Genomic DNA, 19,563 nt, shown 5'->3' with positions numbered 1-19,563 from the left:
CAAGGTTCGAGCCTAGGGAGGAGACTGGGGACGCCCTGTGCCCTCCCCAGGGATGCTTTATTGCGCGGCTTCACAGTCACCAGTGAAGAGACCCTTGGCCCCTGCGAGGAGAAGGAACACCTGCTCGGGACACGGCAGATGGCTCCCAGCTGCTGTGCAGTCAAATGGGACAAGGTAGGAGTGGTACTCGGCCTCTCCGCTGGGCAGGCCTGGGATCCCAGCGGGCAGTAAGTCTGGCAAACGGGAGGAGGCAGTGCTCAGGCCTCGGTGACCTCCATGTTCTGCAGCTGGTTCTCCAGGGTGACCTCTTTCGCTTTCTTTTTGCTGCCTTCATGCTGCTTCTTCTGCTTCTTCGACGGCTCCTGGTCGATAGGTGCAGGCTTCACGAATGGGATCAGTTCTTGGAGTCCTGGGAGGGAAGAGGCTGCTGAGTGACCTGTGACTTCTGTCAAAGCTCAGAGACTAGCAGTGGAGAATTTAGACAACAGCCTTCCAATGAAGGGGTAGCCACGTGAGGCGAGAGGGGCTGCTGTGCTCATCTCTGCTCTGAAGTTAGGATCTGCATATGACACTGACACCCACATTACGCTACCAGCAACATGGGGAGGACAGAATTATGCAGACTGTAGGAAAATGGGGTACAGATTTCAAAGGGCCCCCTCAGAAGGTGTGAAGATGGAAGACGGTACCTGGCGGCATGAACTCCCTCAGCTTCTCTGGCACAACGATGCCCTTCTCTGTCTGGTAGTTCTCCAGGATGGCGCAGATGGTCCGGGTGGTAGCACACATTGTGGCATTAAGCATATGGACAAATTCGACCTGGGAAGGGCAGGTTCCAAAGGGAAAATTAATGTCATCCCTCAGCGGCTCTTCCTGATGACCCGGAACCATCCACTCGGCCCAAGTTCCCCAATCCAAAGGGCGGCTTGAACCCATTTCCAACCTGGAAGCCTCGACGTTTTTACTGCCTCTAAGGTACCCTAGGAGAGTCTTCATGTTTGCATGCGTGACAAATAGGAGGTTAGGTATTTTCAGAGGATGTGGGGGAAGAAGAAACCACTGATGTGGCCCTTCTTTTAACCCATGCCAAACCCAACTTGGGACAGATCAGGGTCTGAAGACTGGGTCATTTTTGTTTCTTTGAGACAAAGTCTCTGTATAGTTCTGGCTGTCCTGGAACACACTAGATAGATCAGGCTGGCTTCAAACATACAGAGCCTGCCTAAGCTTCTTGAGCGCTGAGATTAAGGGCATGCGCCACCACACCCAGTTCTGGAGACTGGGTTTAAGAGAGGAGCTTACAACCTGACCTTCTTGGGCGAAAAGAGGGAAGACATTGCCTCCAACTTGTTCTGTGTAGAGAAACGGAGATTATTCTTTCTCTGGAGTTAAGGAAAACAAAGCCAAAGAGAGAAAAGCTTGAATTACTGGGTAGAATAGGGCTAGGCTCAGGTTTCTGTCTAAAAGAACCCAGTCCTGACTCAGCAGAAGTTATTTCTAGTGTCTTTTGGATCTAGACTGAGCTGGTTTTCTCATGATGCTAGAAACATACACTCCCAGGAATTAAAAACAGAAAAAATGTGCCCTGTGTAGAAGGCCCTGCTGCCTACTTCCCTGGGGGGCTTACTACCTTGTCCATCATCTTCTTGGTCTGCCCATATCGGATTCGGAGCCGGCGAGCCTGGTAATCCGTGCAATTAGAACAGGAAACCAACTCACGGAAGGCACCCGAGCCTGGGAACCAGGCCTCCAGGTCGAGCTTCTTGCTGGCAGCGTGATTCAAGGAGCCTGTAAGAAACCCCTAGATTCAGGAAGGGCGGCCGGGTTTCAGGAGGCCCTCTGCAGCAAGCCTGAAGAACCCTGCACATCACATGGAATCCCCAGAAGGGATTCAGATCTCATCAGCAAATGCCCCAGGGGAGAAGGGTGTGATATTTTAATGAAAGTGGGTAATGACTTGAACTGAGAGCTATCTCTTTGTGTGATGCCTCAGCTGGCAAAGTGATCTGCGAGATGCAGAAAAGGGAGAAGGAAGAGATGAGGGGTTCCGTACCTGAGACGATATTCACAATGTGGTAAGGGATCCCCAGAGACTGATAGAACTCTTCTGCAGTGGCAATCATCTCGTCAAACATCTCCCAGGACTTATTGTCATGGGGCGATGAGTACACAAACTGTTCAATCTGCAGGGGGGTGGGCGCCAAGGAGACAGGACAGCAGTGAGGGCCAATAAAACAGAGGACTCAAGTGGACACGCTCTAGCCGTGAGCCCCTGGGATAGGACAGGCTGGGTCCCAGGAAATCAGGTCTCAACTGGACTGTAATAGGACATTGGAGTCTACAGAGCATTACCACCTTGTGCCAGCCACTGCACTAAGTGCCCGACACACACACGAACCTAACCAGCTAGGGGTTCGGCAGCCTCAGGAGGCAGCTACCACCACCTGCTCTCTATAGAGGTCACCCAGCTGGTAAGTGGTGGAAGTGGCAGAGGAGATTTAGGAAGCCTTGCTCTAATCTGTGCACAAAACACTGCATGCGTTCTCTAGGCTCTTCCCCACCCAGAAATCCGCAATGCATGGAAAGGCTGTGGCCAGTGGGAAGGCAGATCACACTCCTCCCGGATGGTCTGATAGGGAAGCACAGAGCACTGACTCCCACTCCCGTCTACTCACCTTCTCAAACTGATGCACTCGAAAGATGCCACGGGTGTCCCGGCCATGCGAGCCCACTTCCTGCCGGAAGCAGGTGGAGAGGCCTGCATACTTGATGGGCAGATCCTCCGGCCGCAGCCACTCGTCCCGGTGCAGAGCGGCGATGGGCTGCTCTGAGGTGGCGATCAGGTATTTCTCGTCATAGGAGCTGTCATCTGACTTCTCGCTGCCTTTGCCGATCACCTGCAGGAGGGATACATGAGAGGGAAGGCTGTGTACGAAGCCACAGGAAAGGTAAAGCGATGCCTGGCATGAATACTAAAACAAGGAGGCCACAGCTCTGTCTAAAGAGCAGTCCCAGCTAGAGTTAAAAAAACAAAAAATCCCAGCACTCAGGAATCTGAACCATAAGGACCTTGAGTCTGAGGTGAGCTTGGGTAGAGCACTGGCCAAAATACCCTGACACAAACACACAAAACAAAACAAAAAAAATCCAACATTCATAAAAACACACACATGCATATGAAGAGCCTAAAACCTTACTGAACACAGACCGATATTATTAAATGGCCGATGCTGGCAGATGAACACCATCTTATACACCCAACAAATATTTGTAAGTCCTGCCAACGAACAGAGACCAACTCAGAGTGCCAGGCACACCAAAGCTGTGGATGTCAGTCAGCTGATCAGAAAAACATCCTGAAATTCAACTTGAACCATCTGGTTGTTCCAGGTTCAAGCAGAAGGCACAAGGATGGAGGTTTCTAGTCTGCAGTAAAGCCTGGAAGTCTCGGGAAGTGGACTGGGGCATCAGTCCGTATTTGTAGCCAGTAAAGGGGCTTCTCTTCTATGCTCCTGGTGATAGACTGCTCAACTTAAATATGTTACACAGGCTTCTAGGGGGAGGTCAAAAGGTGTTCTGTTCTACACTAACATGGTAGGTACAAACCACATGTGGCTTTTAGTATTGAAATTAACATTAAAAACCTGCTACCATGCCTGATAACCTGAGTAGAACCCTCAGGGCCAGCGTGGACGGAGAAAATTACCCACTGTCCTTTCACGCCAGGGCATGTACAAGCCTTCCCCCCACCCCCACCCCACCCCCGTCAAAGAACTGTAAAGTGTATCAATCAAAACAAAAACAAAACAAACAAAAAACACCCAAACATAAAAGAAAGCCAGACAACTCTGCCGGCAGCTAGGTGTGGTGGCTTACAGCCTAATCCCTGAACTCTGGACAGAGCAGGGAATCATAAATGAGGGAGGCCAGCCAGGACTGCGCGGGCAGCAAGACTGCCCAGCCAACTTGCAACAGGGCATAGTGGCACATCCGGGTAACTCCAATTCTCATCCTCTCATCCCCCCCCCCCCCCCCCCCGTGTGTGTGTGTGTGTGTGTGTGTGTGTGTGTGTGTGTGTGTGTGTGTGTGTGTGTGTGTGTGTAGACCTGTAATCCTTTCTGCTCAGGAGGCTAAGGTAAATTCAAGGCTAGCCTGGACAACTTACTAAGACTGTATCAAAACAAAAACAAGGGGTGGGGCTATAACTTGGTAGTAGGGTACTTGCCTCGAGAAGCCCAGGGTTCAATCCCCTGCCTTAACTGTACTGTACAGCAAACAGAGAGACAACAAAACCCCCAAACAAACAAGGATTTGTGATCAGAAGTACACAGAAAACAATACAGGAGCACAGTGCAAGCCAAGGACAGAAGCGTCAGAGGAAATCAACATGTTACTCTTGGACACTGGGCTCCAGAACGGTAAGAAAACACATTTCTGTTGTGTTAGACATGGTAGCATACCCTAACTCTACTTCTCAGTACACTGAGAAGGAGGTTCAGGAGCCAGTCCCACCCACTCACAGCTCATGGTCAGCCTGACGGTAAAGAAAAGGAAAGCAAAGTTTAGCAAGCTTGCTTCCTTGGTTGTAAAGGAACAATGAACCGTCCATCCTACCACAGCAGGGAGCTGTGTGGAGGACAGGTCGTGTCACTGTTGAGCCTTGCAGCCACACTGCTTACCTTATAAAGTTCTTCATCAAACTGGCTGAGCTGGGCCACTTCCTGCATGACCTCTTTCCTCATGAAGAAGGGGGTGTAGATTGGAGTGTAGCCCCGACTTCCCAAGGTGCGCAGTGCGTACTGGATAAGGGCCTGCTCCAGGAACACCAGGACCCCCTAAGGACCAGACACAGCAAATGGAACTGAGTCTTGTCACCAGTCCAGTAGTTAGAACCAACAGGCACTGGCAGGTCGATGAACCAAACTGCCACAGTAGCCTGAGATCCTGGTTTTAAAGCGGTGTCTTATTTAGTTGGTCCATTAAAAACTCTTGTATGAAAACATTTACAATTTAATTGAACTCAATCTAAGAGACCAACTTGCAGGGTTGTTTTCTTTTTTACAACTTGATATCAGGTATGAAGAGGATAATCAATATAATTATGTTCACAATTATGTCTTGTTTTGAGGTGTTTATATATAATTCAGTTTTGGGTACTATTTGGCTTCAGGAAAGAACATTTCCTCACCTCACTGTCATAAATTTCTCTTAATGCTGGGATGGCATCGGTACGATGGTGGAAAATTTACTGTTGCGCCTCTCCGGAGGACAGTTTATGGGCTTTGTTCCTTTCCTAAGCTGCGTGCATCACAGTTCGGCCTCCTTACTGCTATGGCAATGGCTATGGACTGTTATTTGGAGCTGTCCTGATGAATATGGACCTCTCCAGCTCACTTCTACTCATGCAATCACAGATAACCAGGCCAAAATCAAAACAGAGTACCCAGGAGATTCCTACCATCCCAGGCCAACAGCACATCATCGGGACACCATGTTTAAGAGATTCAAGTAGCTGGTGGGAGTGACCCACGTTAGTCACCTCAGCACCTGGGAGGCTGAGGTAGTGCTGCTGTGGACCCGAAGCCAGCCTGGGTATTTAGTGAGCCCTTGTCTCAAAGTCCCCTCACCTCCACCCCAACCCCATGAAGAGAGACTAAAGTACAGCGTCCATCCACGGTACATGGATGGGTGTTTTCTTTTCTGTTAATTCTTAAACACCAGACTCATTTGTAAATGTACAATGTTTAAGTGTGCAACATTTCCAAAATTATTTTGCCATTTCCTTTTGGAAGTATTCCTGAATTCACATGCCCTCTGCCCCAGTTAATCTGTGCCAGCTGTCTACACCCACCACGCACGGCTCAAAGCATGCTGGGTTGCCTCAGACCACAGGCTTATCACACTGGGTTCCGAGTCTTTGTTACTTGTCTGACTGTCCAATTACACTGAGCTCCTCAAAGGCAGAGACTGTTCTGATTCAGTCGGCAAAACATATTCATTATGAAGGATCACTGAGTGGCTTTTGTTCTATGGAATCCGGGTAAGCACTCTCTTGCTGCAGAAAGAGAATTGTGTCTAATTGCCTCGCGTTCACAAGAAGGCATCGGGTTCAGGGAGAGATCTGTGAGGCTCTTCAAGTACGAGCATGCTTCCCAGCGTTCATTCATTCATTATTTATCGTTCCGTGTGTGTGTGTGTGTGTGTGTGTGTGTGTGTGTTTATTTATTTATTTACTTATTTATCGTTCCTTCTGTATCCTCTACTGGTTCCTGACTCTTACCTTCAGGAAGTACCCCCGACTACCAGCCACAATGGCTCCCTTTTCGCCTTCAAAGCCATCCACCATCACCACCAGGTCCACGTGGGAATACTTCTTTCTGACCGTACAATCACCCCAAATACGCTCTACTTTGTTGTCTGCATCCTGAGGAAACAGTGGAGAAGGGACATACAGCAAAGAACAGCAGAGCCTTTGAGTGCATCCATTAAAGCAAGCGCCAGCTTCAGGTCTCATGGACCAGTGAGGAAGGGGATTTGCTACCCAACAGACTACAAGTTACAGAAGCAGTGCCAGTCAGCAAACTTGGAATCCTGCTTTGCTCAGAGACCTACAGTATATTCTCTCTTTACCCTTTCAAATGACTTTCCAAAAACCCCGCCCAAGAAGCCGCCTCTGACAACTGGCATCACCGGGGGTACGGAGGAGAATGCAGGACTTTTTCTTTGTGGGCTCTCATGGGTCTGAGCCACATGAGGGTGGGCTCCAGGCCCTGACCTCGCTCTGCTCAGGCTCCAAGGCCTCCTCCCTGTATCCCAGCATACCCCAGGCGGCAGTGAGTTCAGTGTTCACAGGGGAATGAATGAGAGAGGCACAGATGGGCTCTGCCTCTGCCGGGGTGTCTGGGAACAAAGGCTGGGCTCTGAGGGAACTTTTATCATGCAGATTTCCCTTCAACCTGCAGCGTCCCAGTGGGGTGTGGGTGAGGGGTTAGGTTGATTTAACAGATCCCTCTCACAGGACTTACTGCTACCAGGGGCAACAGGCCATGGAGGACAGCAGCCCCATTTAGAAGAGATTTCTGGGCCTCTGGGCCGGGAGTCTCCTCCTACCTGCTGTCTCTGCCACTTCCCAATCGGGCAGGGATCTGACTCCTGCTATGCTCAATTGGTGGACAGAGGGAACACACAAAGGCAGGCTCTTCTGACAGAGCGCCAGCCCTCGTCTTTCCTCCCACACTGCCTGGCAGTCAGGGAGGGAAGCCCCTGCATGGGCCGGCCCCACCTACCTCATCGTTACTAATGGGCACAGAGGGGTGCAGAAGGTTTCCAATCTCTCGGAGGTTCTCAAATCGCTCTGCTTCCAGCTTTATCCGCTCCCCATCACACTTCTGGATGGCTTCATCAATGAGGAGTCGGACTTTTTTAATTTGTGAGACTTTCAGGGCCTGCAGAAGAACAAACCCCGAGGGCGGGTCACCATAAATTATTAATGTCTGAACTGCTGCCCACTAGTGACAGCTCATTGTTTTACTGGAGGGGCAGTGTATGAGGCATCATAGTTGGGACCTGGGATATGCTGGACAAGCACTCTACCCATGAGAACATTTAAAAATCGGACAAGGAAGCAAGATGGCAGATCTCTGAGTTTGAGGCCAGCATGGTCTACAAAGTGAGCTCCAGGCTAGCCAGATAGGGCTACACAGAGAAACCCTGTCTTGAAAAAACAAAAAGCAAAAGCAAAAACAAAACAAAACAAAAAAACCCCAAACAAACAAAAGTAGAAGAATGGTACCCTGTAAAACTGCTGATTCTAACAACTAGGAGAATTATAAATCCAGGACAACCTGTGCTGCGCAGTGATACAGTCTCCAAAACAATGCACACACTAGTAATCCCAGCACTCAGTGGGTGGGGGAATCAGGAGTGTAAACCTGAATTACAGAGTCTGAAACCAGCCTGGGCTCTATGAGATCCTGTCTCAAAATAACAGTAAGTACAAAATGGCAAATTATTCTACGCTGGTGAAATGAGCCAATTCAAGCTGAATTTAAGTACAGAAAGGCCAGGTGTATTGGGAAACTGCTCTCTGGCAGGTTCACCGGTCCTAGGGAAATCTCCATGAAGGAGACAGGGGGGAGGGGGAAGACAAAGACAGAAAACCATAGGGACAGGGAAAATGCAGAGAGAGGAAGAGGGAGACCAAAATGTCTGCGTTATCTAGGGAGGAGCTTCTGCAGGAGGGAAACCCAGGCCCTAGGCCGGAAGTTTAGGGGGTATGCCAGCCATGGCCTGCAACAGACAGGGACTGAGGGATGCTGGGAGAACACGAAGGCTGGTCTCCTTTGGTATGTTCCATATGCACCTCGGCCCCTTGTCTCGGGTCTGAACCCAACATTAAAAATGAATGCATTTAAGAACAGAGGTTGATTCAACAGGGCAGACAGTCTTGCCTTAATCCTTGAGCATTTTCCTTTTCTTTTGGGGCAGAGACACGTAGACTGACCTTCCTTCCCTTCATATGGATATATACTGAGCCCAGGAGGTGGGTGCTATGTTTTCCCTTAACTTATTTTCTAGATTAAACCAGTTTAGCACTCTATTATGTATTCCCATTCAAATTTCTCCAGGAAGATAATAACTTAACGAGGACCCAGAGACCCTGTCTTAAGCTTAAGCTTGTCTTATATCCCTTACTGTAGATGTTTCAAACTGTGCTCTAATTTCTCAGAGGAACCCTTACCGGGCCCAGTCAGAGGATGAGTCCCTAGCTCAGCCCTGCACGCACAGCAACTTTGCATTTCTGGTTTATACTCTTGCAGTGTGCTAAGGACTTCAAAGAACAGTTTGGTGACAAACACAGAAAATTACTACCCTGAAACCACTGCTTAACTAGAGGTAAACTGAGACATCCCCCACCTTTGTGAAAGAAAGCAGAAAACGGAGCTAACATAAGCCCACTAGCGCCATGCCTTTTCTTCTCTTCCCTTCACTGTCCCCCTCCATCTCTCTCCTGTGACCAAGGAGTCTCAGGACAGAGAGTAACAGAAGCACGTGGGAAGAGTCCAGCACAGGATTGAGGCTTTCATGCTGCATGGGCACAGCTCCAGCTCTTCCTGTCCAGGAATGAGGTTACGACAGGAACAGAGTCGTCTTAGAAAAGGAGAGGAACCTACAGCTAACTTGTCTGCAGTGAGGTCATCAAAATTCAACACATCCTCTGGGACGGACTCGTCATCTCCCACTGGCTCTTTTTTCTGCAGGGAGAAAGAAAAGGAAATTTTATTAAGATCAATTTCTGACATTTTTTTATTACGGACATGCCAAATTAACACATCCTATAAGCTCATGACACTGCATTGTATTTAGTAAGCTGTAACACGTGGAGACATTGCCATACATAGAACCACCAGAGAAACCACAAGACATCTAGGAGGCAGAGGGAGGAGAATTGTTAGATAAAGACTAGCCTGGTCCACAGAGCCAGTCCAAGGCGACCGTGTCTAGATAGCAAGACCACGCCTCAAAAAACAAAACAAAACAAAACAAAACAAAACAAAACAAAACAAATCAATGTGGTATCAAAGCTGGCCCCGAGGACAAATCCTGTTAACACTCTAAGAACAACCCCAGCAATAGGCTAAGGGTTAAAAATGGATCAGAGATAAGGAAAGGGAACAAACCAATCAAGGCAAATGATAAAGTGCAGGAGGACTCCTTCCCTCACCCCGATTTCTGTGTTATTACTTGTTAGTCAGTCAGATCACTTCTGATCCTGAGACACAGTCAAACCCATAGCCGGCCCCATCTGTGAAGAGGATCTAAACACCACTTAGTCAGGGGTACATATGACACAAAAGGGTTCATAACTAAGGGATCTCTAACCTGTACATGATTAATCACCATGAGTGCCGTAGGAATAAAACTGGTTATTGATATCCACTTTCATAATCAAAAGTATAGCAAAATACTGTCAAAGGATGCAAGGGGTCATGAAGAATGTGCTACATCCTTCATGCCTATGTTTTTGTATAAATGAAGCACATTCCGGTCTCCATGGACTCCTACATACATGTATTCACATAATAAGATATTTTACAGAAATAGGCTCACTGGCAGAGTGCCTAACACGATACAGACAGCAGGTATGTGTTCCTTTCAGAGCAGGACTACACAGAGACAAAGATCCCTGCAGCCTGGTGGGAGATGCCTTCCTGACAATACAGATTGGGCCCAGAAAAGCAGCAGAAGGGATGGCTTGTTAGAAACAAAAGATGAAGCTACCACAGGTCACCGGTGGTGCCACTTGGTGCCCTCCCTCCTGCCCTTTCTTTTTAAAATAATTTCTCAGCCAGGCAAGGGTGGCACACACCTTTAATCTCAGCACCTGGGAGGCAGAGGTAGGCAGGTCTTTGAGTTCAAGGTCAGCCTGATAGAGTGAGTTCCAGGACAGCCTGGGCTACAGAGAGAGACCCTACCTTGGAAAACTAAACCAACCAACCAAATAATAAATAAAGTAATTTCTCTCTGGTAAGAAAGTCAGTATCACAGATGTTAGACACAGGGTTAGATCTTCACTTCTAGCTAAGACATGGGAGAGCCCTGCTCGAGCTCTCAAGCCTGGTAGTTCTCTTACCTTCATTTTCTCACCAATAGTTTTGCTGCATAAATTCTTTAGTTTGTTCAAGTTGTCTGCCCGAAATCTGCCTAAAATTGATAAAGTCGTATGTCAGCAATGCACACATCATTGACATACCCCCACCCATGGTTCCTCCTGCAAACGCGCTGTGCAATGTATGAAAGGCTTGGTCTTCAGTTTGATAGAATTTGAAGGTGGTAGACCCTCTCGGAGCTGGAACCTAATGGGGGTCACACACTTGCATCACACACCAAGGCAGGGGGATAGGTTATATTTATCTTTCCTCGAGCTTTGCTTCCTAACTGCCACAAGGTGAACAGCTGAGGTGAGCGGCCTTCTTTCTTTTTTTAGACAAAGTTTTGCTACATGGCTTTAGCTGGCCTAGATCTTGCTGACAATTCTCCCGCCTCTGCCTCCAAGTGCTGGTACTACAGGCAGGTGCCACCATATTTGACTTCTTCCATCTTTTTGTTTTTGTTTTTTTTTTTGACACAGGGTTTCTCTGTGTAGCCCTGGCTGTCTTGGAACTCACTCTGTAGACCAAGTTGGCCTCAAATTCAGAAATTTGTCTGCCTCTGCATTCTGAGTGTTGAGATTAAAGGCCAGCACCACCACACCAAGATCTTCCATTTCTCTGAGTCTTCTCAGTTAACTGTTAGTCACAAGAAGTCGACTGGCCCGGTGCTGACCTAGCGTTAGTGGACAGAGACTGACTCCAGCTGGGGATCCCAGGATTTGGTGACAAGGAAAAGGCCAGGCTGGGGTTGAAACTGAAGTACCAGAATCTGGGGCTGGAGCGATGGCTCAAGGGTTGTCTTAGTCAGAGTTTCTATTCCTGCACAAACATCATGACCCAGAAACAAGTTGGGGAGCAAAGGGTTTATTGAGCTTACACTTCCACATTGCTGCTCATCACTAAAGGAACTCAGGACTGGAACTCAAGCAGGTCAGGAAGCAGGAGCTGATGCAGAGGCCATGGAGGGATGTTTCTTACTTACTGGCTTGCTTCCTCTGGTTTGCTCAGTCTGCTCTCTTATAGAATTCAAGACTACCAGCCCAGGGATGGTACCATCCACAAGGGGCCCTCCCCACTTGATCACTAATTGAGAAAATGCCCCACAGCTGGATCTCATGGAGGCACTTCCTCAACTGAAGCTCCTTTCTCTGTGGTAACTCCAGCCTGTGTCAAGTTGACACACAAAAACAGGCAGTACAGATGTTAAGAGCATATACATCTTCTATAGAGGGCCCAAGCTCAGTTCCCAGCATGCACCACAGAGCTCTCAACTGCCTAAGTCCAGCTCCAGGGGATCCAACGCCTCCAGCCTCCACGGGCACCTGCATTCACACATAGCATCCCACAGACACGTGAGCATGTGCACACATAATACAATAAAACTGGTTTTAAAAGGCACCATATTAGCCGGGCGGTGGTGGTGCACGCCTGTAATCCCAGCACTCTGGGAGGCAGAGGCAGGCAGATTTCTGAGTTCAAGGCCAGCCTGGTCTACAGAGTGAGTTCCAGGACAACCAGAGCTATACAGAGAAACCCTGTCTCGAAAAAACCAAATCCAAAAAACAAAAACAACAACAACAAAAAAAACAAAACCAAAAGCACCATATTCTATACATCACCACAGAGCAGTACCACTGAGCTCCCTGGGAGAGACATCTCTGAAGCCTGCCCAGTTATCCTAAAGTTCACTTACAGGACTATGTAATAATACTTTCCCAACTGCTATTTGTACATACAAACAGAGCTGACCTGTTTATTATATTCAGTGGTCTTGCTAAAGTTAACGAGTAATTCCAATTCTGCACATTACAATCAAGCCATATGCAAATCATGAGTTTGCTGCTTCTGTTCCAATCTTTGTTTCTTGCACCATAGCACAAGGTCTGGAACCCCACCAATCAGTAACAATGACTAGGCGTGGTAATGGAATCTGACTAATACCATGCCCAACTCTATTTGTAGTCAAAACGGAGACAGGTCTGGGAGCGGTCGTCCCTGTAATCATACACTCGGGAGGCTGTGGCTGGGGCTCAAGGCAAGCCTTCATATTGCTCACAGAACACCGGTCCTTACAACTATTTTAAAAAACTGCTTTACAGCACCTACATGCTATCACCAGTCCAATTTCCACTCTTAGAATACACACTCAACAGAAATGAATGCTAAGATTTATACAAACGTGGATATCCAGGAGCTAGAGAGATGACTCCATTGTCAAAAGTGTTTGTTGTGAAAGCAACACCTGAATTCGGATCCCTAGGGCTTGTGGGCCAGCCAGGATAGCCCCATTTTACTGAACAGTCCAGTTTTACTTAAAGAGGGTATGTCAAAAAATAAGTGGAGAGCCAGACAGTGGTAGTGCACATCTTTAATCCCAGCACTTGGGAGGCAGAGACAGGACAATCTCTTGAATTCAAGGCTAGGCTGGTCTACAGAGGGAGTTCCAAGACAGCCAGGGCTACACAGAGAAACCTTGTCAAAAGGAGGGGGGGGGGGATCTGGTATAGTGGTACATTCCTTTAACCCCCCACTTGGGAGGCAGAGGCAGGCCAATCCCTCTGCATTTAAGGCCAGCCTAGTCTATCTACAAAGTGATTTCCAGGACAGCCAGGACTAGAGAGACCCACTCTCAGAAACACCAAGTCAAGTCAAGCAAAAAACCTAGCAAACAAAAAACAAAACACACAAAAAAGTGGACAGTGACTGAGATACCCAAAACCTGTGACCTGAATGTGTATGTGCGCGCGCGCGCGCACACACACACACACACACACACACACACACACACACACACGTATGGCAGCCTGGCCATCTATAGAGCCTGTTGTAGAAGAGGGACAGTATGGAGAACAGTCAACACTGAGGCACTGTCATGCCTGGGAGCAGATGCACAGGAGGTGGATGAACTGAGGCAACACACACACACACACACACACACACACAGGATAAGCCACAGAGGTGGAAGGCAGTCCAAGGACTATGACAGGCGAGAGCAGAGTGGAGGCCACCTGCAGTTGAGTGAAGGATGAAGATGGGAGCCAAAGAAGAACCGGGAGGTATGTCGTGTGTGTGTGTGTGTGTGTGTGTGTGTGTGTGTGCATGTGTGTGCGCACGCATGTGTGTGGCACCACTGAGCATTTCAAGTGTAGTAAGGCCTAAATGAGACTGTGTAAAACACAATTAGATTTTGAAGACTTGTAAAGAAGAAATAAAAGATGTAAACTATTTCAGCAAATTTGAGTATGGATTAATGAGGACCTTAATATGATTAATTCACGAAACACAATTTTTGTATTTAATAGGCTTATAGAAGACATTGAGGAAACCAAGGTGTTTAGAAAAATCTAGGTGTAACCGCTTTGTCCTCTGTGATATAGGAGGGTAAAGTGGCCTGACAGTCACACCTTCCATCCTGCCTCTGATTACACACTGGCAAAGATGGCCTGCTTCTGATTGCCCAGAAAAGCCCCAGTCAGCTCCACACTGCCTGTGCACAAGCTCCAGGTAACAGAGGCGGGACCTTCTCCAGAGGCTCCCCCACGGTAGGCACTTCCGGCCTCTTTAGCTCCAGTCCCATTTACATTTTTTTGGAGTCAGTGTTATGTCTATGACTTACACTCTAGCCTTTGCTGTTTTTCTGAAACATGAGTGTAATGTAAGACTTAAGCCTGCTAACCCAAGGGGGAGATCAGCATTGCAGAAAACTAAGAGGGGCTAAAAAGGAGAGCTGTTTGAAAGCTCTTCTAATTGTTGGGGGAAAAAAGATTTGGCCAGGGCCTGTCTTCAATTAATAAGGAGAAATCTCATTCTCTGCTGAGGATGCACAGTACATTCCAGAGAACAGAATCCTTGTGGTTGGCTGCATATTTCAGCTACAATGAAATCAGTAAGGACCTCATCCTCATCCTTATCCTCTAATATGAACTTCAAGATGTAAAAGAACAGTTACACAACATGTCAGAGTCCATCCACCATGACCAGCCAGAGACTCCTGTGATCCTGGCTATTTGGGAGACTGAGGCAGTTAGATCACAGGTTCACGGCCACTTTGGTTCCTTAGGAAGCTTGTTAGTAAGTATCTAGAGGACTGGAGGGACCACTCAGCACTTAGAGAGGGCTCACTGCTCCTGAACTGCCCAGGTTTAGTTCCTAGCACCCACAGGGCAGTCACAACCCTGTGACTTGCATGTATGTGGGATATACTTAGGCACATACACATGAGATAAATATTTTTAAAATATTTGCTGCCAATTAAGCCAATGAGATATCTTTCACCATGGGGACCTGGTGTGCAACGGCTGCAGACAGCATCCTCCTTGGGAGTGTATGCAGTCTGATTTGTTGGATTGTTCTAAGAGAAATAGAATTATCTGATGGATATTCCTGTCTCTGATCTCACGATGTCCCCAGTCTAGATTCTAGACAGGTATGCAGAGTGTACTGTTAAGCTTCAGGACACAGTGGCCAGCTTCACACTGGCCAGATCATTGTGTTCGACGACACCATCTTGCAGGATAAGGCACATATGATGGAAACCCTACATGGGGCCAAGTTCAAGTTTCCTGTTTGCCAGATCAACATCTCAAAGTAAGGTTTCATCAGGTTACTGCAGATGGATCTTCAGACCCTGTGGCTGAGAAGCAGCTTATCCCCAGTGACTGTCCCTTATAATGACAGCCCGGGAGTAGGACAGCTTCCCCTGTGCCGGTCCACTCCAATAATCGTGTTCATTAATGAATCTCATATCCAATCGAAAACCAAAATGCAGTCTTTTCTCCTCTTAGAAAAAAAGCAAGCAGAGCTCTCGGAACATAGACCAGCGGGCACGGCACAGCCTGGCCTATCGGAGGCCCTGGATCTAATACTCAGCCCAGCAATAATGATGATCTTTTTTTAGAAGAACCCCAGACACAGATCTTCATACACAGGACAAATCTTTGTCACACTCTTACCAAGTATGAAGTGTGCTCCCAAGGCCTGGAATATTATGTGTATCTGTACATGTGTGCTTGTCTGTGCATGATCTTTAAAAATCACAGGAGGGCCAGGCGGTGGTGGTGCACACCTGTAATCCCAGCACTTGGGAGGCAGAGGCAGCTGGATTTCTGAGTTCGAGGCCAGCTTGGTCTACAGAGTGAGTTCCAGGACAGCCAGGGCGATACAGCAAAACCCTGTCTTGAAAAACCAAAATAAATAAATAAATAAAATAAAATAAAATTACAGGAGGTCACCATTTTAGGCTATGCTCCTGTAGCCAGTTCCAACAAACCATATTAAAAATCAAAATGGATCCAGCCGATGTTAAAGTTCCATATCAGCAAAGTGAAACTGTTTCCTGTTTCTATCTTACCATTGTACAGGGGAACTTAAGTCGACTGATCTGCTTTTTGCCTTTTAATTCTACTTTCTGCAGCTAGGATCTATAAAGCCAACTCCTTCTGTTCAGCTCACTGAAACACATAATTGTTGCATAGAATTAAGTGTTGCTGATTCTAAAACTGGCAACTGGGTGTGGGGCCTTGATCCCCAAATAGAGGAAAATGGACCACTTGAGTCTGAGGGGAGCTGGGGCTGCACTGTAGTAAGAGTTGAGACAGTCTCAAATAAAACTTAAAAGATAAGGAAGGGTGGCTGTGTATGAGTGTATGCCCAGCTGCTCGGGACACCAGAGCAAGATTGCCAGTTTAAAGACAGAATAGGCAACATAACAAGAACCTAGCTCCAAATACATACATACATACATACATACATACATACATACATACACACATGAGTAGGACTGTGCATTACTCAGTGGTAGAATACTTATCTAGCATGTACTAAATCCTAGGTTCAAACACTGTAACACACACACACACACACACACACACACACAACCTTTAAGCCCATTGTGGTGGTACACACTTGAAATTCCAGAATAAGGGACGTAAGAAGTAGAATCAGTTTAAGGCCAGCCTCACTCCAAAAGGACTACATGAGACCCTGTCTGAAAAATGTAAAATCTTTCCCCTTTATATGCATTTCTTTAAAAAAAGATTTTTATCCATCTACCCCTCTCCAGTTTTACTCAGGGCCCATGTATCTGTTTCTCTACCAACTTCTGGTCCTCCTTTTATAACTGTCAAAAGTTCGTGCTTGCCACCTTTAAGGCCAGGTGTGGAAGCACAGATCCGCACCCAGCTGAGAGAGGACGACTTAGGGCCCTTGAGCTCAACACTAGCTTTGACTAATTGCCAGACCTCACCTTGAAAACAAATGCTCACCTTTTTATATGTTGTCCTTAAACGCCTGTCTATACTACTGATCCCTAAAAAACCTACCAATAATGTCTTCAGGTAAGGATCAACATTTCCTATTATATTATTATAGGTGTATATTATACACAAGACACCACTGACATATTTAAAGCCACATTAGTCAGATTAGATAAAGAAATCTTGATATTCCTGATTATGATTCAAGGCAGGGTGCTCAAAACACCTGTGTTTGGTTTTTGAGGCAGGGTCTGCTGGCCTTGAAATGCAGCCCCCTGCCTCAGTCTACCTTGTGCTAGGATAATACAGGAATGGCACCACGCCAAGTCCACCTCAGAATATTTTCTTTTTCTTTCTTCCTTCCAAGAGAAGATCTCACTATGTAGCCCTGGCTGGCCTGGAACTAACTTTGTAGACCAGACTAGTCTCAATCTCAGAGGTCCACCTGTTTCTGCCCCCTAGAGTGCTGGGATTAAAGACAGGTAAGCCCCAAATATTTTTTATCTTAAACAAAAAAGGGGGGTTCAGTTTAGGTCAATTCAAAACTTTAGATTCAAGTGTAGATTCCTGACAAACTACCCTATTAAAGTACCTGAAACACAAAACGAGTACACAACTGTCAGCTCAGCAAATATTTTTTGATACCCAAGAAGCTTTTTAACAGTAAAATCAATGTCCCCAAGAGATAAAACCATAACACTCAGATGGATATGGTGGCACCCATCCTAGATCTAAGCACTCCCGAGGCAGAGGCATGTGGATCTCTGAGTTCAAGGCCAGCCTGGTCTACAGAGCAAACTCCGGGCTAGCCGGGGCTACAGAGAGAAAGAAATCCTGTTTTGGGGGGAGTGGGGAGACTCTCTCGGAACGGCGCGATCGCCTGTGTCGTGCTCTTTCTCAGCTGGTTGCAGACCTATTGCATCAGACAAAACGAGTCACATGCCATTGACAACATCCGGTCTGCCAGGTGATCACTCCAGCACACTTGGAGGCAGAGGATTCCAGGGCTCCTTTTAATTTCATTGAAAGATGCTGGGTCATTTCTACTCTCTGCCAACGTCTTTTCCAGAAAGCGACCACAAGTCACAACCATGCTCAGTATTTACAAGCCTTTTCTTGCCTTACAGCACCCCTCCCTCTTATCTGATCTAGCACGGAAAAGGCTGATTCTTAAAGGGATGCCCACAGGGTTAGAGAAATAGCCATCCCAAGCTTCTGGGTCACTGCATTTAGCCATGTGTAACCTCCAAAGTCCCCAAATGGTTTGAATGGGGTGGAGTAATTCTAAGGTGCTGCAGAAATCAATCTGAGAGAGCAGCCTTTGATCCCATCAAAACAGAGAAGATACGCTGGGTTTGCTAAAGATGAGTAAAGCACTGGGAACGACCAAAACGTACGGAAGAAATTCCCAACCCGCCCCCAAGTAAAACTCCAGTTCTGGCTTGCTCGTGGCTCTGCAAGGGTCTGACAGCTCTCCCTGCGCGTGCGCTCTGCTTCTTCCTGAGGCACGGGCGGCAGTCAGCACGGAGCACGCGTGGGGAGGGACACAGGCCGCGGGAGCTGGAGGGAAAGGGGGGCAAACCCGGTTCTCAGCTTGCTCTACGGATAGGTGGCGTTACAGCCATCCAGTCCCGGGAGCATGTGACAAAAGCTGTAAGCTGTGGCCTCTGAAGCGATGAGGGATTCAAGGGATTCAAGGGATACCGCGAGCTCCTGGTACTTACATCGTCGCCACTCACTGTCTGCTTTCACCAGCTGGTCCACCAGCCCCGGATCCTTGAAGCGCTTCTCCTGTGTCTCTCGAATGAGGGCTGGGTCCCCTCCTTTATCCACCCGAAACAAATCCAGGTCCAGCACCATCCTTCTACCTCACGAGTTAACTCTAAGAGAGGACTCTACCGCAGTAAGCGGCGGGTGAGCGACGCACTGCGCCTGCGCGCTGACCTGGTCTCACTGCGCAGGCGCGGGGTTGCCCCGGGGATGGAGGGACTTGCCGAGCTCGCCGGAAGCCGCAGTGTTAGGCGGAGTCAGGAGGGAGTGGTGTGTAATAAAAAGGGCGTAGCCTTCTGCCTGGTGTTTCTCTTCTGAACTCCTTTCTGAAGGCCTTCTGATCGCCACCCCACCCCACCCGCCCCGGGAATCGTTAATGCCTCAGGTTCCTCTTGTTAAAGGGAGTATCTCGCTGTGGACCGAAACTGACCAGAAGACAGTGCGCTTTGCAGATGCTAGTTTTCCTGTCGTGATACCAGAGCACAACTACATACTCACCCAATTACCTACCCTTAAGATTCTCGAGCTCTAGGGCGTTTTTGTTTATACAGGGTCTCACGGTGGTGTAGCTCTGACTAGTAACTATGTAAACCTGGCCAGCCTCCAACATGTTTGGATTAAAGGTGTGTGCCATTTCACCCTTTATTTTTTCTTTATCCCCAACAAACCTACCAAGCCCCCTGAGATAAAAGAACAAGGCTAGAGACCCTGATGGACTTAATAAACAGAGACACTGAGGGAGACTAGGAGGCAGAGTAATCTGAACTTGCCCTGTTCAGGTCTTCTGCAGTTTTGGTTACAATTTTGTGTTTAAAGCCAGAGGAAGAAGGGCTGGGTGTCAGGGGATGGGTCCAGGAGATGAGTGTACCTCTCTTCTCACAAACCCT

General features: G+C 47.7%; 1 protein-coding gene and 1 non-coding gene across 2 annotated transcripts; one reads left to right on the top strand and one right to left on the bottom strand.

Annotated features, from left to right (window-relative positions):
* On the bottom strand, positions 1-18,853 carry Sars1 (seryl-tRNA synthetase 1). The gene is made up of 11 exons (XM_052179438.1): positions 18,631-18,853; positions 10,634-10,704; positions 9,174-9,254; positions 7,287-7,445; positions 6,281-6,424; positions 4,680-4,835; positions 2,676-2,897; positions 2,054-2,183; positions 1,631-1,788; positions 690-819; positions 1-409 (listed from the first exon to the last, which is right to left on the bottom strand). The coding sequence occupies exons 1-11, from the start codon at positions 18,764-18,766 to the stop codon at positions 258-260; spliced, it is 1,539 nt and encodes a 512-aa protein (XP_052035398.1). The 5' UTR covers positions 18,767-18,853; the 3' UTR covers positions 1-257.
* On the top strand, positions 14,894-15,024 carry LOC127683866 (small nucleolar RNA SNORA70). Its single transcript, XR_007977653.1, has one exon. It is a non-coding gene; the product is annotated as a small nucleolar RNA SNORA70 (small nucleolar RNA).
* Positions 18,854-19,563: the final 710 nt, after the last annotated feature.

Source organism: Apodemus sylvaticus, chromosome 4 (genome assembly GCF_947179515.1).
Source record: "Apodemus sylvaticus chromosome 4, mApoSyl1.1, whole genome shotgun sequence".
Classification (NCBI taxonomy): Eukaryota; Metazoa; Chordata; class Mammalia; order Rodentia; family Muridae; genus Apodemus; species Apodemus sylvaticus.
This window is presented reverse-complemented; position numbering and strand designations above follow the sequence as displayed.